Source organism: Hyla sarda, unplaced genomic scaffold (genome assembly GCF_029499605.1).
Source record: "Hyla sarda isolate aHylSar1 unplaced genomic scaffold, aHylSar1.hap1 scaffold_230, whole genome shotgun sequence".
Taxonomy (NCBI): domain Eukaryota; kingdom Metazoa; phylum Chordata; class Amphibia; order Anura; family Hylidae; genus Hyla; species Hyla sarda.
The window spans coordinates 73,839-92,038 of NW_026608980.1; the positions used below are offsets into that span (position 1 = coordinate 73,839).

Genomic DNA, 18,200 nt, shown 5'->3' on the forward strand with positions numbered 1-18,200 from the left:
TCATTGGGACTTGTATTAAGGACATTACATAAAGTTGGATCAGCCTGTGGGGTTTTCCACTGTGATTTTGAGTGTGACTCCATATTCAGACCTCCAGGGGTTGATTATTTCCATTGATAATTTTTGGTGATTTTGTTGTCAGCGAATTCAACTATGTAACGAGGAAAGGATTTCATACGATTAGTTCATTCATTCAGATTTACAATGTGTTATCTTAGTGTTCACATTAGCTTTTTGAGCAGTGTATAATATCTCTAGACAGTGATGTATAATACCTCTATACAGTGACGTATAATGCCTCTAGACAGTGACGTATAATACCTCTAGACAGTGACGTATAATGCCTCTAGACAGTGACGTATAATACCTCTAGACAGTGACGTATAATGCCTCTAGACAGTGACGTATAATACCTCTAGACAGTGACGTATAATGCCTCTAGACAGTGACGTATAATGCCTCTAGACAGTGACGTATAATGTCTCTATACAGTGACGTATAATGCCTCTATACAGTGACGTATAATGCCTCTATACATTGACGTATAATACCTCTATACAGTGACGTAGAATTCCTCTATACAGTGATGTATAATACCTCTATATAAAGGCGTATAATAGGCTGTACTGTTTGGCATCACTCACAGTAATGGTCGGCACGCACACACGTTCCGCACTCCTCTTTAGTATTTCTTGTCAATCATAAATAATACCAGTGATGATTAATGATAAAACATGGCGGTCATGCGGACGGCGGAGACCCCCCTGGTGGTATATACAGCGTGTACAGTCCAGGCCGCAGCACTCCAGTCTCCTTCAGTGATTGCTACTTGAGCTCCAGCAGCTGGATCTGGGTCACCTGCAGCAGCGCCCCCAAGGGGGGGGTCAGGTGTATGGAGGTAGACTATGTAATGACAGGAGTCATGTGACTTCAGGGGAGGTCATGTGATCTCTCCTAAACACTGTGGGGCATAAATACAGACTGGGGATCAGATGCGTGCAGCGTCCCATGGGTCACCCCTCCTGCTGAGCATGTGTCGCCTTCTCCTTCAGCGCCAGCTGCATCGCCCAAATACTCAGCGGGCGCATGTATGCCAGGGAGCGGTAGATCTCCTTTTCGCAGTACGCCTCAGGAGTCTGGAAGGACATTCCCAGCCGCTCCCATACTGTGCGGTAACAACCCTCTGCCGTCTGGAAACCTTCATCTACCAGACCCTGAAAAGAGAGAGATATCAATATATATAATATAATATATATCATATACTGGATAATACAGGAAGCCTTCATCTACCAGACCCTGAAAAGAGAGAGATATCAATATATATAATATAATATATATCATATACTGGATAATACAGGAAGCCTTCATCTACCAGACCCTGAAAAGAGAGAGAAATATATATAATATAATATATATCATATACTGGATAATACAGGAAGCCTTCATCTACCAGACCCTGAAAAGAGAGAGATATCAATATATATAATATAATATATATCATATACTGGATAATACAGGAAGCCTTCATCTACCAGACCCTGAAAAGAGAGAGATATCAATATATATAATATAATATATATCATATACTGGATAATACAGGAAGCCTTCATCTACCAGACCCTGAAAAGAGAGAGATATCAATATATATAATATAATATATATCATATACTGGATAATACAGGAAGACCCTGAAACGAGAGAGACATAAATATATATAATACAGGAAGCCTTCATCTACCAGACCCTGAAAAGACAATTTTAATATATAAATCAATAAAATCACATTGTCTGATTTTTAAAGAATTTACAGTAACCCCCCGACATGCGATGGCCCCGACATATGATAAAATCGACATACGATGCTTTTATATGTCGGGGCCATCGCATTAACCGCTATCCGACAGCGCAAAATGCTTAAGTTTCTGTTGGATAGCAGTTTAAGCATCCCTGGCAGGTTCACTTACCTATCCCCGCTGCTCCGGGTCCACTTCGCGTTCCTCCAGCGTCTTCCGCATCTTCTCCAGGGTCCGGGCCTCGCTTTCCGGCGTCGTTATTACGTCACTACGCACGCCGCGCCGGCGCAGCAGCGTAATAACGACACCAGAAAGTGAGGCGGAAGAAGCCGGAGGATCCCGAAGAAGACGCCAGAGAAGCGGGACAGCATCAGGAGCCCCTGGGACAGCATCGGGAGCGGTGAGGACGCGGTCCGGAGCGGCGGGGACAGGTGAGTATTAAATGCTCTTTTTACATTGCATGAATCCCTCAACATACGATGGATTCGACAAACGATGGGTCGTTTGGAACGAATTACCATCGTATGTTGAGGGACCACTGTATTTGCAAATTATGGTGGAAAATAAGTATTTGTCACCTAAAAACAAACAAGGTTTCTGGCTCTCAAAGACCTGTAACAACTTCTTTAAAGGGGTACTTCGGCCTTCATACATCTTATCCCCTTTCCCAAGGATAAGATGTCTGATTGCGGGGGTCCCGCCGCTGGGGACCCCTGCAATCTGTCATTCAGCACCCATCTTTGCGAGCGCTCCGAGGGTGCAGTGTGACGACCACGGGGCCAGAGTATCGTGACGTCACGACTCCGCCCCCGTGTGACGTCACGCCTGCCCCCTCAATGCAAGTCTATGGCTACCGCTGTCACGCCCCCTCCCATAAATTTGCATTGAGGAGGCGGGGCATGATGTCACACAAGGGCGGAGTCATGACATCACGATACTGCGGCCCCGTGGTCGTCACGCTGCACACTGGGTGCCCCCGACGCTGCCGAGAGAGCGCAAAAGTGGGTGCGGAATAACAGATTGCAAGGGTCCCCTTTGGATAGGGGAGAAGATGTACAAGGGCCGGAGTACCCCTTTAAGAGTATCCTCGGTCCTCCACTCGTTACCTGTATTAATGGCTCCTGTATAAACTTGTTATCAGTATAAAAGGCACCTGTCCACAACCTCAAACAGTCAAACTCCAAACTCCACTATGGCCAAGACCAAAGAGCTGGCGAAGGACACCAGAAACAAAATTGTAGACCTGCACCAGGATGGGAAGACGGAATCTGCAATAGGCAAGCAGCTAGGTGTGAAGAAATCAACTGTGGGAGCAATTATTAGAAAATGGAAGACATACAAGACCACTGATAATCTCCCTCCATCTGGGGCTCCACGCAAGATCTCACCCTGTGGTGTAAAAAATGATCACAAGAACGGTGAGCAAAAATCCCAGAACCACATGGGGGGACTTAGTGAATTGACCTGCAGAGAACGGGGACCAAAGTCACAAAGGCTACCATCAGTAACACACTACGCCGCCAGGGACTCAAATCATGCAGTGCCAGACGTGTCCCCCTGCTTAAGCCAGTACATGTCCGGGCCCGTCTGAAGTTTGCTAGAGAGCATTTGGATGACCCAGAAGAGGATTGGGAGAGGATGGTCAGATGAAACCAAAGTAGAACGTTTTGGTAAAAACTCAGCTCGTCGTTTTTGGAGGAGAAAGAATGCTGAATTGTATCCAAAGAACACCATAACTACTGTGAAGCATGGGGGTGGAAACATCAGGATGACTGATCCGTGTAAAGGAAAGAATGAATGGGGCCATGTATCGTGAGATTTTGAGTGAAAACCTCCTTCCATCAGCAAGGGCATTGAAGATGAAACAAGGCTGGGTCTTTCGGCATGACAATGATCCCAAACACACCGCCCGGGCAAAGAAGGAGTGGCTTCATAAGAAGCATTTCAAGGTCCTGGAGTGGCCTAGCTAGTCTCCAGATCACAACCCCATAGAAAATCTTAGGAGGGAGTTGAAAGTTTGTGTTGCCCAGAGACAGCCCCAAAACATCACTGCTCTAGAGGAGATCTGCACGGAGGAATGAGCCAAAATACCAGCAACAGTGAGAACCTTGTGAAGACAGAAAACATGTGACCTCTGTCATTACCAACAAAGGGGATATAACAAAGTATTGAGAGGAACTTTTCTTATTCACCAAATACTTATTTTCCACCATAATTTGCAAATAAATTCTTTAATAATCAGACAATGTGATTTATGAATTTTTTCTCATTCTGTCTCATAGTTGAGGTTATAACCTATGATGATAATTACAGCCTCATCTTTATAAGGGGGAGAACTTGTACAATTGGGGGGGTGACTAAATACTTTTTTACCCCACTGTATATATTGAATGATACAGGAAGCCTTCATCTACCAGATACTGAAAATATATATCTGTTCCTGAGTTATATCCTGTATTATACTCCAGAGCTGTACTCACTATTCTGCTGGTGAGGTCACTGTGTACATACATTACATTACTTATCCTGTACTGATCCTGAGTTATATCCTGTATTATACTCCAGAGCTGTACTCACTATTCTGCTGGTGAGGTCACTGTGTACATACATTACATTACTTATCCTGTACTGATCCTGAGTTATATCCTGTATTATACTCCAGAGCTGTACTCACAATTCTGCTGGTGAGATCACTGTGTACATACATTAAATTACTTATCCTGTACTGATCCTGAGTTATATCCTGTATTATACTCCAGAGCTGTACTCACTATTCTGCTGGTGAGGTCACTGTGTACATACATTACTTATCCTGTACTGATCCTGAGTTATATCCTGTATTATACTCCAGAGCTGTACTCACTATTCTGCGGGTGAGATCACTGTGTACATACATTAAATTACTTATCCTGTACTGATCCCGAGTTATATCCTGTATTATACTCCAGAGCTGTACTCACTATTCTGCTGGTGAGGTCACTGTGTACATACATTACATTACTTATCCTGTACTGATCCTGAGTTATATCCTGTATTATACTCCAGAGCTGTACTCACTATTCTGCTGGTGAGGTCACTGTGTACATACATTACATTACTTATCCTGTACTGATCCTGAGTTATATCCTGTATTATACTCCAGAGCTGTACTCACTATTCTGCTGGTGAGGTCACTGTGTACATACATTACTTATCCTGTACTGATCCCGAGTTATATCCTGTATTATAATCCAGAGCTGTACTCACTATTCTGCTGGTGAGGTCACTGTGTACATATATTACATTACTTATCCTGTACTGATCCCGAGTTATATCCTGTATTATACCCCAGAGCTGTACTCACTATTCTGCTGGTGAGGTCACTGTGTACATACATTACTTATCCTGTACTGATCCTGAGTTATATCCTGTATTATACTCCAGAGCTGTATTCACTATTCTGCTGGTGAGGTCACTGTGTACATACATTACATTACTTATCCTGTACTAATCCTGAGTTATATCCTGTATTATACCCCAGAGCTGTACTCACTATTCTGCTGGTGAGATCACTGTGTACATACATTACATTACTTATCCTGCACTGATCCTGAGTTATATCCTGTATTATACTCCAGAGCTGTACTCACTATTCTGCTGGTGAGGTCACTGTGTACATACATTACATTACTTATCCTGTACTGATCCTGAGTTATATCCTGTATTATACTCCAGAGCTGTACTCACTATTCTGCTGGTGAGGTCACTGTGTACATACATTACATTACTTATCCTGTACTGATCCTGAGTTATATCCTGTATTATACTCCAGAGCTGTACTCACAATTCTGCTGGTGAGATCACTGTGTACATACATTAAATTACTTATCCTGTACTGATCCTGGGTTATATCCTGTATTATACTCCAGAGCTGTACTCACTATTCTGCTGGTGAGGTCACTGTGTACATACATTACATTACTTATCCTGTACTGATCCTGAGTTATATCCTGTATTATACCCCAGAGCTGTACTCACTATTCTGCTGGTGAGGTCACTGTGTACATATATTACATTACTTATCCTGTACTGATCCTGAGTTATATCCTGTATTATACTCCAGAGCTGTACTCACTATTCTGCGGGTGAGATCACTGTGTACATACATTAAATTACTTATCCTGTACTGATCCCGAGTTATATCCTGTATTATACTCCAGAGCTGTACTCACTATTCTGCTGGTGAGGTCACTGTGTACATACATTACTTATCCTGTACTGATCCCGAGTTATATCCTGTATTATAATCCAGAGCTGTACTCACTATTCTGCTGGTGAGGTCACTGTGTACATATATTACATTACTTATCCTGTACTGATCCCGAGTTATATCCTGTATTATACCCCAGAGCTGTACTCACTATTCTGCTGGTGAGGTCACTGTGTACATACATTACTTATCCTGTACTGATCCTGAGTTATATCCTGTATTATACTCCAGAGCTGTATTCACTATTCTGCTGGTGAGGTCACTGTTGTCACGATGCCGGCTGGCAGGTAGTGGATCCTCTGTGCCAGAGAGGGATTGGCGTGGACCGTGCTAGAGGATCGGTTCTAAGTCACTACTGGTTTTCACCAGAGCCCGCCGCAAAGCGGGATGGTCTTGCTGCGGCGGTAGTGACCAGGTCGTATCCCCTAGCAACGGCTCAACCTCTCTGGCTGCTGAAGATAGGCGCGGTACAAGGGAGTAGACAGAAGCAAGGTCGGACGTAGCAGAAGGTCGGGGCAGGCAGCAAGGATCGTAGTCAGGGGCAACGGCAGAAGGTCTGGAATCACAGGCAAGGAACACACAAGGAACGCTTTCACTGGCACTAGGGCAACAAGATCCGGCGAGGGAGTGAAGGGGAAGTGAGGTGATATAGGGAAGTGCACAGGTGTAAACACTAATTGGAACCACTGCACCAATCAGCGGTGCAGTGGCCCTTTAAATCGCAAAGACCCGGCGCGCGCGCGCCCTAGGGAGCGGGGCCGCGCGCGCCGGGACAGAACTGACGGGGAGCGAGTAAGGTACGGGAGCCGGGGTGCGCATCGCGAGCGGGCGCTACCCGCATCGCGAATCGCATCCCGGCCGGAGGTGGTAACGCAGCGCCCCGGGTCCGTGGAACCGACCGGGGCGCTGCAGTGAGGGAAGTGTAGCGAGCGCTCCGGGGAGGAGCGGGGACCCGGAGCGCTCGGCGTAACAGTACCCCCCCCCTTGGGTCTCCCCCTCTTCTTGGGGCCTGAGAACCTGAGGATCAGACTTTTGTCCAGGATATTGTCCTCAGGTTCCCAGGACCTCTCTTCTGGACCACAACCCTCCCAATCCACTAAAAAAAAAGTTCTTCCCCTGACCTTTTTAGAGGCCAAAATCTCTTTGACAGAGAAGATGTCCGAGGAGCCGGAAACAGGAGTGGGAGGAACAGATTTAGGAGAAAAACGGTTGAGGATGAGAGGTTTAAGAAGAGAGACGTGAAAGGCATTAGGGATACGAAGAGAAGGAGGAAGAAGAAGTTTGTAAGAGACAGGATTAATTTGACACAAAACTTTAAAAGGACCAAGATAGCGTGGTCCCAACTTATAGCTCGGGACACGGAAACGGACATATTTAGCGGAGAGCCATACCTTGTCTCCAGGGGAAAAAATGGGAGGAGCTCTTCTTTTCTTATCTGCGAATCTCTTCATGCGAGAAGAAGCCTGTAAGAGAGAATTTTGGGTCTCTTTCCATATGGTGGAAAGATCACGAGAAATTTCATCCACAGCGGGCAGACCAGAGGGCAAGGGGGTAGGGAGGGGGGGAAGAGGGTGACGGCCGTACACCACGAAAAACGGAGATTTGGAGGAAGATTCAGAGATTCTGAAATTATACGAGAATTCGGCCCAAGGTAGAAGATCTGCCCAGTCATCCTGGCGGGAGGAAACAAAATGTCGTAAATAGTCACCCAAGATCTGGTTAATTCTCTCTACTTGTCCATTGGATTGAGGATGGTATGCAGAAGAAAAATTTAATTTAATCTTGAGTTGTTTACAGAGAGCCCTCCAGAATTTAGACACAAATTGGACGCCTCTATCCGAGACGATCTGTGTAGGCAACCCGTGAAGACGAAAAATGTGTACAAAAAATTGTTTAGCCAACTGAGGCGCTGAAGGAAGACCAGGAAGAGGGATGAAATGTGCCATTTTGGAGAATCGATCAACGACCACCCAAATAACAGTGTTGCCATGGGATGGGGGTAAGTCAGTAATAAAATCCATACCAATCAGAGACCAAGGTTGTTCGGGGACAGGTAGAGGATGAAGAAAACCAGCGGGCTTCTGGCGAGGAGTCTTATCCCGGGCACAGATAGTGCAGGCTCGCACAAAGTCCACCACATCAGTCTCTAGAGTCGGCCACCAATAGAAGCGAGAGATGAGTTGCACAGATTTCTTGATGCCCGCATGACCTGCGAGATGGGAGGAGTGACCCCATTTGAGGATCCCAAGGCGTTGGCGTGGAGAAACAAAGGTCTTTCCTGGAGGAGTTTGCCTGATGGAGGCTGGAGAAGTGGAAATCAGGCAGTCAGGAGGAATGATGTGTTGAGGAGAGAGTTCAATTTCAGAGGCATCTGAGGAACGAGAGAGAGCATCGGCCCTAATGTTTTTATCAGCAGGCCGAAAGTGAATTTCAAAATTAAATCGGGCAAAGAACAGAGACCACCTGGCCTGACGAGGATTCAGCCGTTGGGCAGACTGGAGGTAGGAGAGGTTCTTGTGATCGGTGTAAATAATAACTGGAAATCTTGATCCCTCCAGCAGATGCCTCCATTCCTCAAGTGCTAATTTAATGGCTAGAAGCTCTCGATCCCCGATGGAGTAGTTCCTCTCCGCCGGAGAGAAGGTCCTGGAAAAAAAACCACAAGTAACAGCATGCCCGGAAGAGTTTTTTTGTAGAAGGACAGCTCCAGCTCCCACTGAGGAGGCATCAACCTCCAATAGGAAGGGTTTAGATGGGTCAGGTCTGGAGAGCACGGGAGCCGAAGAAAAGGCAGACTTGAGTCGTTTAAAGGCGTCTTCCGCTTGAGGAGGCCAAGACTTGGGATCGGCATTTTTTTTTGTTAAAGCCACAATAGGAGCCACAATGGTAGAAAAATGTGGAATAAATTGCCTGTAATAATTGGCGAACCCCAAAAAACGTTGGATGGCACGGAGTCCGGAGGGGCGTGGCCAATCTAAGACGGCAGAGAGTTTATCTGGGTCCATTTGTAGTCCCTGGCCAGAGACCAAGTATCCTAGAAAAGGAAGAGATTGGCATTCAAACAGACATTTCTCTATTTTGGCATAGAGTTGATTATCACGAAGTCTCTGAAGAACCATACGGACATGCTGGCGGTGTTCTTCAAGATTGGCAGAAAAAATCAGGATATCGTCCAGATACACAACAACACAGGAGTATAGTAGATCACGAAAAATTTCATTAACAAAGTCTTGGAAGACGGCAGGGGCGTTGCATAGACCAAAGGGCATGACCAGATACTCAAAGTGTCCATCTCTGGTGTTAAATGCCGTTTTCCATTCATCCCCCTCTCTGATGCGGATGAGATTATAAGCACCTCTTAAGTCCAGTTTGGTAAAAATATGGGCACCTTGGAGACGATCAAAGAGTTCAGAGATGAGGGGTAGGGGGTAGCGGTTCTTAACCGTGATTTTATTAAGACCGCGGTAGTCAATGCAAGGACGTAGAGAGCCATCTTTTTTGGACACAAAGAAAAATCCGGCTCCGGCAGGAGAGGAGGATTTACGGATAAAGCCCTTTTTTAAATTTTCTTGGACGTATTCAGACATGGCAAGAGTCTCTGGGACGGACAGAGGATAGATTCTGCCCCGGGGTGGAGTAGTGCCCGGGAGGAGGTCAATGGGACAATCATAAGGCCTGTGAGGAGGTAGAGTCTCAGCTTGTTTTTTGCAAAAAACGTCCGCAAAGTCCATATAGGCCTTAGGGAGACCGGTTACATGAGGAAGCACAGGGACACGGCAAGGTTTACTGGGAACCGGTTTTAAGCAGTCCTTGGAACAAGAGGGCCCCCAACTCTTGATCTCCCCAGTGGACCAATCCAGGATTGGGGAATGGAGTTGAAGCCAGGGAAGTCCAAGAAGGATTTCAGAAGTGCAATTGGGGAGGACCAACAGTTCAATCCTCTCGTGATGAGATCCGATGCACATTAGAAGGGGCTCCGTGCGGAAACGTATAGTACAGTCCAATCTTTCATTGTTTACACAATTGATGTAGAGGGGTCTGGCGAGACTGGTCACCGGGATGTTGAACCTGTTGACGAGAGAGGCTAAGATGAAATTTCCTGCAGATCCAGAGTCCAAGAAGGCCACAGCAGAGAAGGAGAAGGCAGAGGCAGACATCCGCACAGGCACAGTAAGACGTGGAGAAGCAGAGTAGACATCAAGGACTGTCTCACCTTTGTGCGGAGTCAGCGGACGTCTTTCCAGGCGGGGAGGACGGATAGGACAATCCTTCAGGAAGTGTTCGGTACTAGCACAGTACAGGCAGAGATTCTCCATGCGGCGTCGTGTCCTCTCTTGGGGTGTCAGGCGAGACCGGTCGACCTGCATAGCCTCCACGGCGGGAGGCACAGGAACAGATTGCAGGGGACCAGAGGAGAGAGGAGCCGGGGAGAAGAAACGCCTCGTGCGAACAGAGTCCATATCCTGGCGGAGCTCCTGACGCCGTTCGGAAAAACGCATGTCAATGCGAGTGGCAAGATGGATGAGTTCATGTAGGTTAGCAGGGATTTCTCGTGCGGCCAGAACATCTTTAATGTTGCTGGATAGGCCTTTTTTAAAGGTCGCGCAGAGTGCCTCATTATTCCAGGATAATTCTGAAGCAAGGGTACGGAACTGTACGGCATACTCGCCAACGGAAGAATTACCCTGGACCAGGTTCAACAGGGCAGTCTCAGCAGAAGAGGCTCGGGCAGGTTCCTCAAAGACACTTCGAATTTCCGAGAGGAAGGAGTGTACAGAGGCAGTGACGGGGTCATTGCGGTCCCAGAGCGGTGTGGCCCAAGCCAGGGCTTTTCCAGACAGCAGGCTGACTACGAAAGCCACCTTAGACCTTTCAGTGGGGAACTGGTCCGACATCATCTCCAAGTGTAATGAACATTGGGAAAGAAAGCCACGGCAAAACTTAGAGTCCCCATCAAATTTATCCGGCAAGGATAGTCGTATTCCAGAAGCGGCCACTCGCTGCGGAGGAGGTACAGGAGCTGGCGGAGGAGATGATTGCTGGAGCTGTGGTAGTAACTGTTGTAGCATAACAGTCAGTTGAGACAGCTGTTGGCCTTGTTGCGCAATCTGTTGTGACTGCTGGGCGACCACCGTGGTGAGGTCAGCGACAACTGGCAGAGGAACTTCAGCGGGATCCATGGCCGGATCTACTGTCACGATGCCGGCTGGCAGGTAGTGGATCCTCTGTGCCAGAGAGGGATTGGCGTGGACCGTGCTAGAGGATCGGTTCTAAGTCACTACTGGTTTTCACCAGAGCCCGCCGCAAAGCGGGATGGTCTTGCTGCGGCGGTAGTGACCAGGTCGTATCCCCTAGCAACGGCTCAACCTCTCTGGCTGCTGAAGATAGGCGCGGTACAAGGGAGTAGACAGAAGCAAGGTCGGACGTAGCAGAAGGTCGGGGCAGGCAGCAAGGATCGTAGTCAGGGGCAACGGCAGAAGGTCTGGAATCACAGGCAAGGAACACACAAGGAACGCTTTCACTGGCACTAGGGCAACAAGATCCGGCGAGGGAGTGAAGGGGAAGTGAGGTGATATAGGGAAGTGCACAGGTGTAAACACTAATTGGAACCACTGCACCAATCAGCGGTGCAGTGGCCCTTTAAATCGCAAAGACCCGGCGCGCGCGCGCCCTAGGGAGCGGGGCCGCGCGCGCCGGGACAGAACTGACGGGGAGCGAGTAAGGTACGGGAGCCGGGGTGCGCATCGCGAGCGGGCGCTACCCGCATCGCGAATCGCATCCCGGCCGGAGGTGGTAACGCAGCGCCCCGGGTCCGTGGAACCGACCGGGGCGCTGCAGTGAGGGAAGTGTAGCGAGCGCTCCGGGGAGGAGCGGGGACCCGGAGCGCTCGGCGTAACAACTGTGTACATACATTACATTACTTATCCTGTACTGATCCTGAGTTATATCCTGTATTATACCCCAGAGCTGTACTCACTATTCTGCTGGTGAGGTCACTGTGTACATACATTACATTACTTATCCTGTACTGATCCTGAGTTATATCCTGTATTATACTCCAGAGCTGTACTCACTATTCTGCTGGTGAGGTCACTGTGTACATACATTACATTACTTATCCTGTACTGATCCTGAGTTATATCCTGTATTATACCCCAGAGCTGTACTCACTATTCTGCTGGTGAGGTCACTGTGTACATACATTACATTACTTATCCTGTACTGATCCTGAGTTATATCCTGTATTATACTCCAGAGCTGTACTCACTATTCTGCTGGTGAGATCACTGTGTACATACATTACATTACTTATCCTGCACTGATCCTGAGTTATATCCTGTATTATACTCCAGAGCTGTACTCACTATTCTGCTGGTGAGGTCACTGTGTACATACATTACATTACTTATCCTGTACTGATCCTGAGTTATATCCTGTATTATACTCCAGAGCTGTACTCACTATTCTGCTGGTGAGGTCACTGTGTACATACATTACATTACTTATCCTGTACTGATCCTGAGTTATATCCTGTATTATACTCCAGAGCTGTACTCACAATTCTGCTGGTGAGATCACTGTGTACATACATTAAATTACTTATCCTGTACTGATCCTGAGTTATATCCTGTATTATACTCCAGAGCTGTACTCACTATTCTGCTGGTGAGGTCACTGTGTACATACATTACATTACTTATCCTGTACTGATCCTGAGTTATATCCTGTATTATACTCCAGAGCTGTACTCACTATTCTGCGGGTGAGATCACTGTGTACATACATTAAATTACTTATCCTGTACTGATCCCGAGTTATATCCTGTATTATACTCCAGAGCTGTACTCACTATTCTGCTGGTGAGATCACTGTGTACATACATTACATTACTTATCCTGTACTGATCCTGAGTTATATCCTGTAAATCTTTATTAGAAAAATGTAAATCATAACAAACACAAAACCAGCACAACTTTGCCATAACTGAAAACAACAACATAAAATAACATAAACCCAAACTTTACATTTCAAATAAAAGAACATAAATCCTGCCTAACCGGCCAGCCCAGTTTTCCCTAGAAAATACTAGAAACGCACCTTACATAACCAAATATCTAACAACACTCACATACATACTCAACTTGCATTACCAAAAAAAGAAACATAAAAATAGCACAATTTAGCTGTAACTCAAAAACACCCAAACTTGGGAAAACACACACAACAAGGACTCCCACTACACCCCATTAATTTAATATATATATATATATATATATGTATATATACACACTTTTTTTTTCCTAATTGTTTTTTAAGAAAGAAAAAATTAGATCTATAACTCAAAAACACCCAAACTTGGGGAAAAGAAGACCTAGACCAAAGAAAAACGAAATCCACTACAGGATACAAAAATACCAAAGAAAAATTACTACAAAAATAACAACTGGTTCGACTGCCATAATATAAGATAAACAAAATTATAACATATTATACATATAAACTATATACACTTAAATATACAGAAAACACACCTACAAATACACTAAAACAACCTACACTAAACTGTCCCTTCACCCACACCACCCGCCCTCCTGAACATGGGTCAGAGTCCATACAGTCCATAGTCCTCAATGTCCAGTCCATAACTGACCCATGCCAGGTCCACCAAAACAAACAAACAAATCCACCACCACCCACAAATACACCCTCCCAACCTAGAACTCCTCCCAACCAACTTTATCATTATCAGCATTATAATATACATAAACAAACAATACAACCCACTTTAGGCCCAAGTTTGGTGCCTGTAAGCGTTAATTTTTAACGTAAATTTGTTTTCCCTTAGTCCTAACAGCAGCACAAGTGGGGTGTTCTGCCCCTGTGAAGCTGGCAGGACGGTAGAATTTTTAATTCCGCCCAAGCAATTTAAATTAATTAGCCCCCCCATAAAAGGCCTCCTCCCCTAGGCCATCTCGCTTAATAACAAGTAACAAAAAAGGTTAGGGCGGGAAATTTGTGTGCTGCTGTTTGGACCAAGGGAAAACAAATTTACGTAAAAAATTAACGCTTCCCTTACGTCCTAACCAGCAGCACAAGTGGGGACTTAGCGAGTAACAACACAAATAGGGAGGGACTACGGCAGAGTGGCACTTAGGATTGACTGCCCAAAGGCCAACTCTTCCGATCGTTTGGCATTAACCCTGTAATGACTCAAAAAAGTATTGTGGGTGCTCCAAGAAGCAGCAGCACAAATCTGTTCCAGAGGAACAGACCTTTTCTCAGCAAAGGAAGTAGAGACTGCCCTAGTGGAATGGGCAGTGACAAAGGCAGGAGGAGTTAGCTCCTGGACTATGAAGGTCTCTCGGATTGCCTCCTTAATCCACCTGCTTAGGGTAGGTTTAGAGGCTTTCAAGCCCTTGTTCTTTCCAGAAAAAGAAACAAGGAGGTGTTCCGACTTCCTGAATTCTCCAGTTCTTGAGATATAGACTCTGAGAGCTCTAGAGATGTCCAGAGTGTGGTCAACCGCTTCTTCAGGAGAGGATGGATTAGGAAGTAGAACTGGAAGGGAAATAACCTGGTTGGTATTGGAGAAAGTCGGAACCTTAGGAAGGAAGGTAGGTAAAAACCTCAACAGGACTCTGTCCTGTAGAAAAACAGTATAAGGCTCGAAAGCCGAAAGGGCCTGAAGCTCACCCACTCTCTTGGCTGAGGTTATGGCCAATAAAAAAGTGACTTTACGGGACAAATACCTAAAGTCTACTTCTTCCAGAGGTTCAAAGGGGGGGGGGGGGGGGGACGCATAACCCCCTGAGAACAGTGGTTAAATCCCAACTGGGAATAGGTCTGAGAACTGTAGGTTTAAGTCTTTCAGCCCCTTTGAGGAATCTTCTAACCAGGGATTCCTGTGACAGAGACCTGCCTAGGAAGGCAGAGAGTGCTGCGACCTGAACCTTTAAGGTGGATGGGCTAAGACCCTTGTCATCTCCATCCTGGAGAAAACGCAGTATTGCAGAAAGAGGAGGATCTGAGGTAACTACCTCTTTCGTTGCACACCATTGAAGGAAAATCCTTCTTTATCCTGGAGTAAACCTTGTTTGTAGACTCTGCTCTAGAGTGTGCAATAGTTCTCAAGACCTCCGCAGGAAGCCAACTCCTTAGTAGGGTCCTGTCAATCTCCAGGCTGTCAGATTGAGTCTCCTCAGATCTAGGCAGGAGCCTGTGTTGTGAGAGACAAGGTTCTGCACGTGGGGAAGCCTCCAATAACACCCCTGACTCATCCTCATGAGTTGGGTGAACCAAGACCTCTTCGGCCAGAATGAGATGATGGCAATCACTGAGGTCTGGTCTTGCCTGACTTTCATCAATACCCTGGGTATCATGGAAAGTGGAGGGAATATGTAGGCCAGCCTGAACCTCCATGGAATGGACAGAGCGTCTATCGCCACCGGATTGTCCTCCTTGTAAAGGGAACAAAACTTGCTCACCTTGGCATTCAGCCGGGTTGCCATGAGGTCTATTTCTGGTGTACCCCACTTCAGGGTTATCCTCCTGAAGATCTTCTCGTTGAGGGACCATTCTCCCTGGACTGCAAGCCCGCGACTTAGATGATCTGCCACTACGTTGAGATCCCCCTTGATGTGGACTGCAACAAGGTGGGATAGGTTGAGCTCTGCCCACGATAGAATAAGTCCGGTCTCCTTGAGGAGCACTTGGGACTTTGTGCCACCCTGTCTGTTGATATAAGCCACTACGGTGGTGTTGTCTGACCGGACTCTTATTGCTTTCCCTAAGATATGAGGAGCAAAGTGGAGGAGCGCAAGACGAACTGCTCTTAGTTCTCTCATGTTGGATGAGAGTAACCTTTCCTGAGGGGTCCAGCTACCCTGAACCGGATGGTCATCCAGATGGGCTCCCCACCCTAGAAGGGAGGTGTCCGTGGTCAGAGTGATCCACAGAGGTTGAATCAAGGACTTCCCATCTGTCAGGTTCGTCCACCACCTGAGAGAGGCACGGACTTCGGACGACAGGGTGCATTTTTTGTCCAACCCACTGGGGTTGCGATTCCAGGCAGTCAAGACCTGATCTTGGAGAGGTCGGAGATGCCACAGGGCCCAGGGGACTGCTTCTGCAGACGCTGACATGTGGCCCAAAATCTTCATTAGAGTTCTGATGGGCACTCTGCGAGGTGCCGACAAAAACTTTGCGGCTCTTATGACGCGCTCTCTCCTTTCTGGGGTGAGAGACAGCGTCATCCGAGAGGAGTCTAGGACAAACCCCAGGAACCTTCTTGAGGTTGATGGAATGATCTCAGATTTTTCCCAATTTATGAGCCACCCTAGGCGTTGAAGAAAATCCAGGGTCAGTTGAACATGAGCTTGAAGAATGTCTAGAGTCGTGGCTTTTAAAAGCCAGTCGTCTAGATAAGGAACAATCTCTAGGCCTTTTAGTCTTAGGCCTTTTTAGAGACAACTGGAGCCACCACCTTTGTGAAGGTGTGGGGAGCGGAGGTAATGCCGAACGGTAGAACAGCAAATTGGAAATGCCTTACCATAGCTTTTATGGTGACGGCGATTCTTAAGAACTTCCTGTGGGCAGGAAATATAGGGACATGAAGGTATGCATCCTTCAAGTCTATGTGGGTCTTGTGATCTTGTGGGTCTTGAGATCTTGTGGGTTCAGGATACTGACCACCGAACAAATGGTTTCCATTCTGAACCGCCTTTTCCTTATAAATCAGTTTAGGTAGCGCAGGTCTATTATCATGCGCCAGTCGCCATTTGGTTTGGGAACCAAAAATATCGGGGAGTATACGCCAGATCCTCTGGGGGAACTTCTTCCAAAGCTTGCTTTTCCAAGTATTGGAGAACTGAGGTTTCTATGACAGCCTGTTTTGGCTGAGGAAGTAACTTTGTCAAAACAAACTTCCTTGGGGGAGGGGAGGTAAATTCTATCCTGTACCCCGACTGAATAACCTTCAGAACCCAGGGATCCTGGATTTCTTGCATCCAGGTTGTAAGGAATAAACTTAAACGTCCTCCTACTGGAGGAGGATGGGCAGATAGATTCTCTGCAAAAAACACTTGAGGGGAAGGGAGAGGGAAAATGTTGGTGGATGTCAGTGGAGAGTCATAGCTCGGCCTTCCGGTCTTTACCGCGGCCGCGACCTAGATCCCAGAGACATCAGTCCTTCCAAAAACGTGGTGGAGAAGGGCCCTGGGACTTCCCCCCTCTGGCTCTACCTTTACCCCGAAAGGCCTGAACAGGAAGGCACCTGCCTTTTTTGTCAGCATAACCTTCCATTATGCGATCCAGTTCAGAACAAAATAGCCAAGTAGGCTCGAAAGGCATCCCACACAAGTTAAACTTGGAGGTGTTGTCCGCTACCCAAGGGCGTAACCACAAGGGACGTCTGCTAGCAGAAGCGAGTGCCATGGACTTGGCAACTAGCTTAAGGTGTTGCTGGGAAGCCTCGCAGACGTCCCTGGGGACATTGTTGTCAATCTCGGTTTGTATGCGCTCCACGCGCTCCTTCACGAAGTCAGACACTTCTCCCGAGGCAATAGCCACAGAGGCAGACGCTGATGCTGCTGAATATGTGCGTCTGAGAAGGGAATCCACCTTCCTATCAAGCGGGTCCTGGAGGTTGCTTCCATCATCCGCGGGAACCAAGACTCTCTTGGACAGTTTATTTACCGCCATATCAACCTTAGGAGGTGGCATCCAGGAATCAGATTCCGCGTCCGAAAGAGGGTACATCAACTTGAAGGTGCGAGTGACAAGCGCAGGTTTATCTGGGTGCTTCCACTCAGCCTTCATCATCTTTTTGCGTGCATCATTCACCTTGAAAACCCAAGGTTCTCTAGAGGTGGATGCAGAGGCTTCCCCTTGGTCAACATCCTGGTCCCTTGACCGGATGGACCTAAGTAATCTCTGCGTCTTTTCCGCAGGGAAAATAGGCGGAAACATCTTCACCTCAACAGGCTTTTCAGACTGTACAGATGACCTCTGGTCCAATACATCGACCGACATAACGGATTCTTCCGCCACAGAAGGAGGAGTGGATTCAGTTCTAGCTCTTTTGGGAACAAGAGCACTCTTAATTTCAGATATGGAATTTCCCATAAACTCCTTCATCCAGATGAACATGTCCTGGACAG

General features: G+C 46.9%; 1 protein-coding gene across 4 annotated transcripts in view; it reads right to left on the reverse strand.

Annotated features, from left to right (window-relative positions):
- Positions 1-267: 267 nt before the first annotated feature.
- GBA2 (glucosylceramidase beta 2) overlaps positions 268-18,200 on the reverse strand; it is a 192,648-nt gene continuing 174,715 nt past the window's right edge. For all 4 annotated transcript variants that reach the window (XM_056553053.1, XM_056553052.1, XM_056553055.1 and 1 more), the window contains one exon: positions 268-1,214. In XM_056553053.1, coding sequence (XP_056409028.1) covers positions 1,014-1,214 — 201 coding nt within the window. In that variant the 3' untranslated portion in view covers positions 268-1,013. The remainder of the gene's footprint in view (positions 1,215-18,200) is intronic.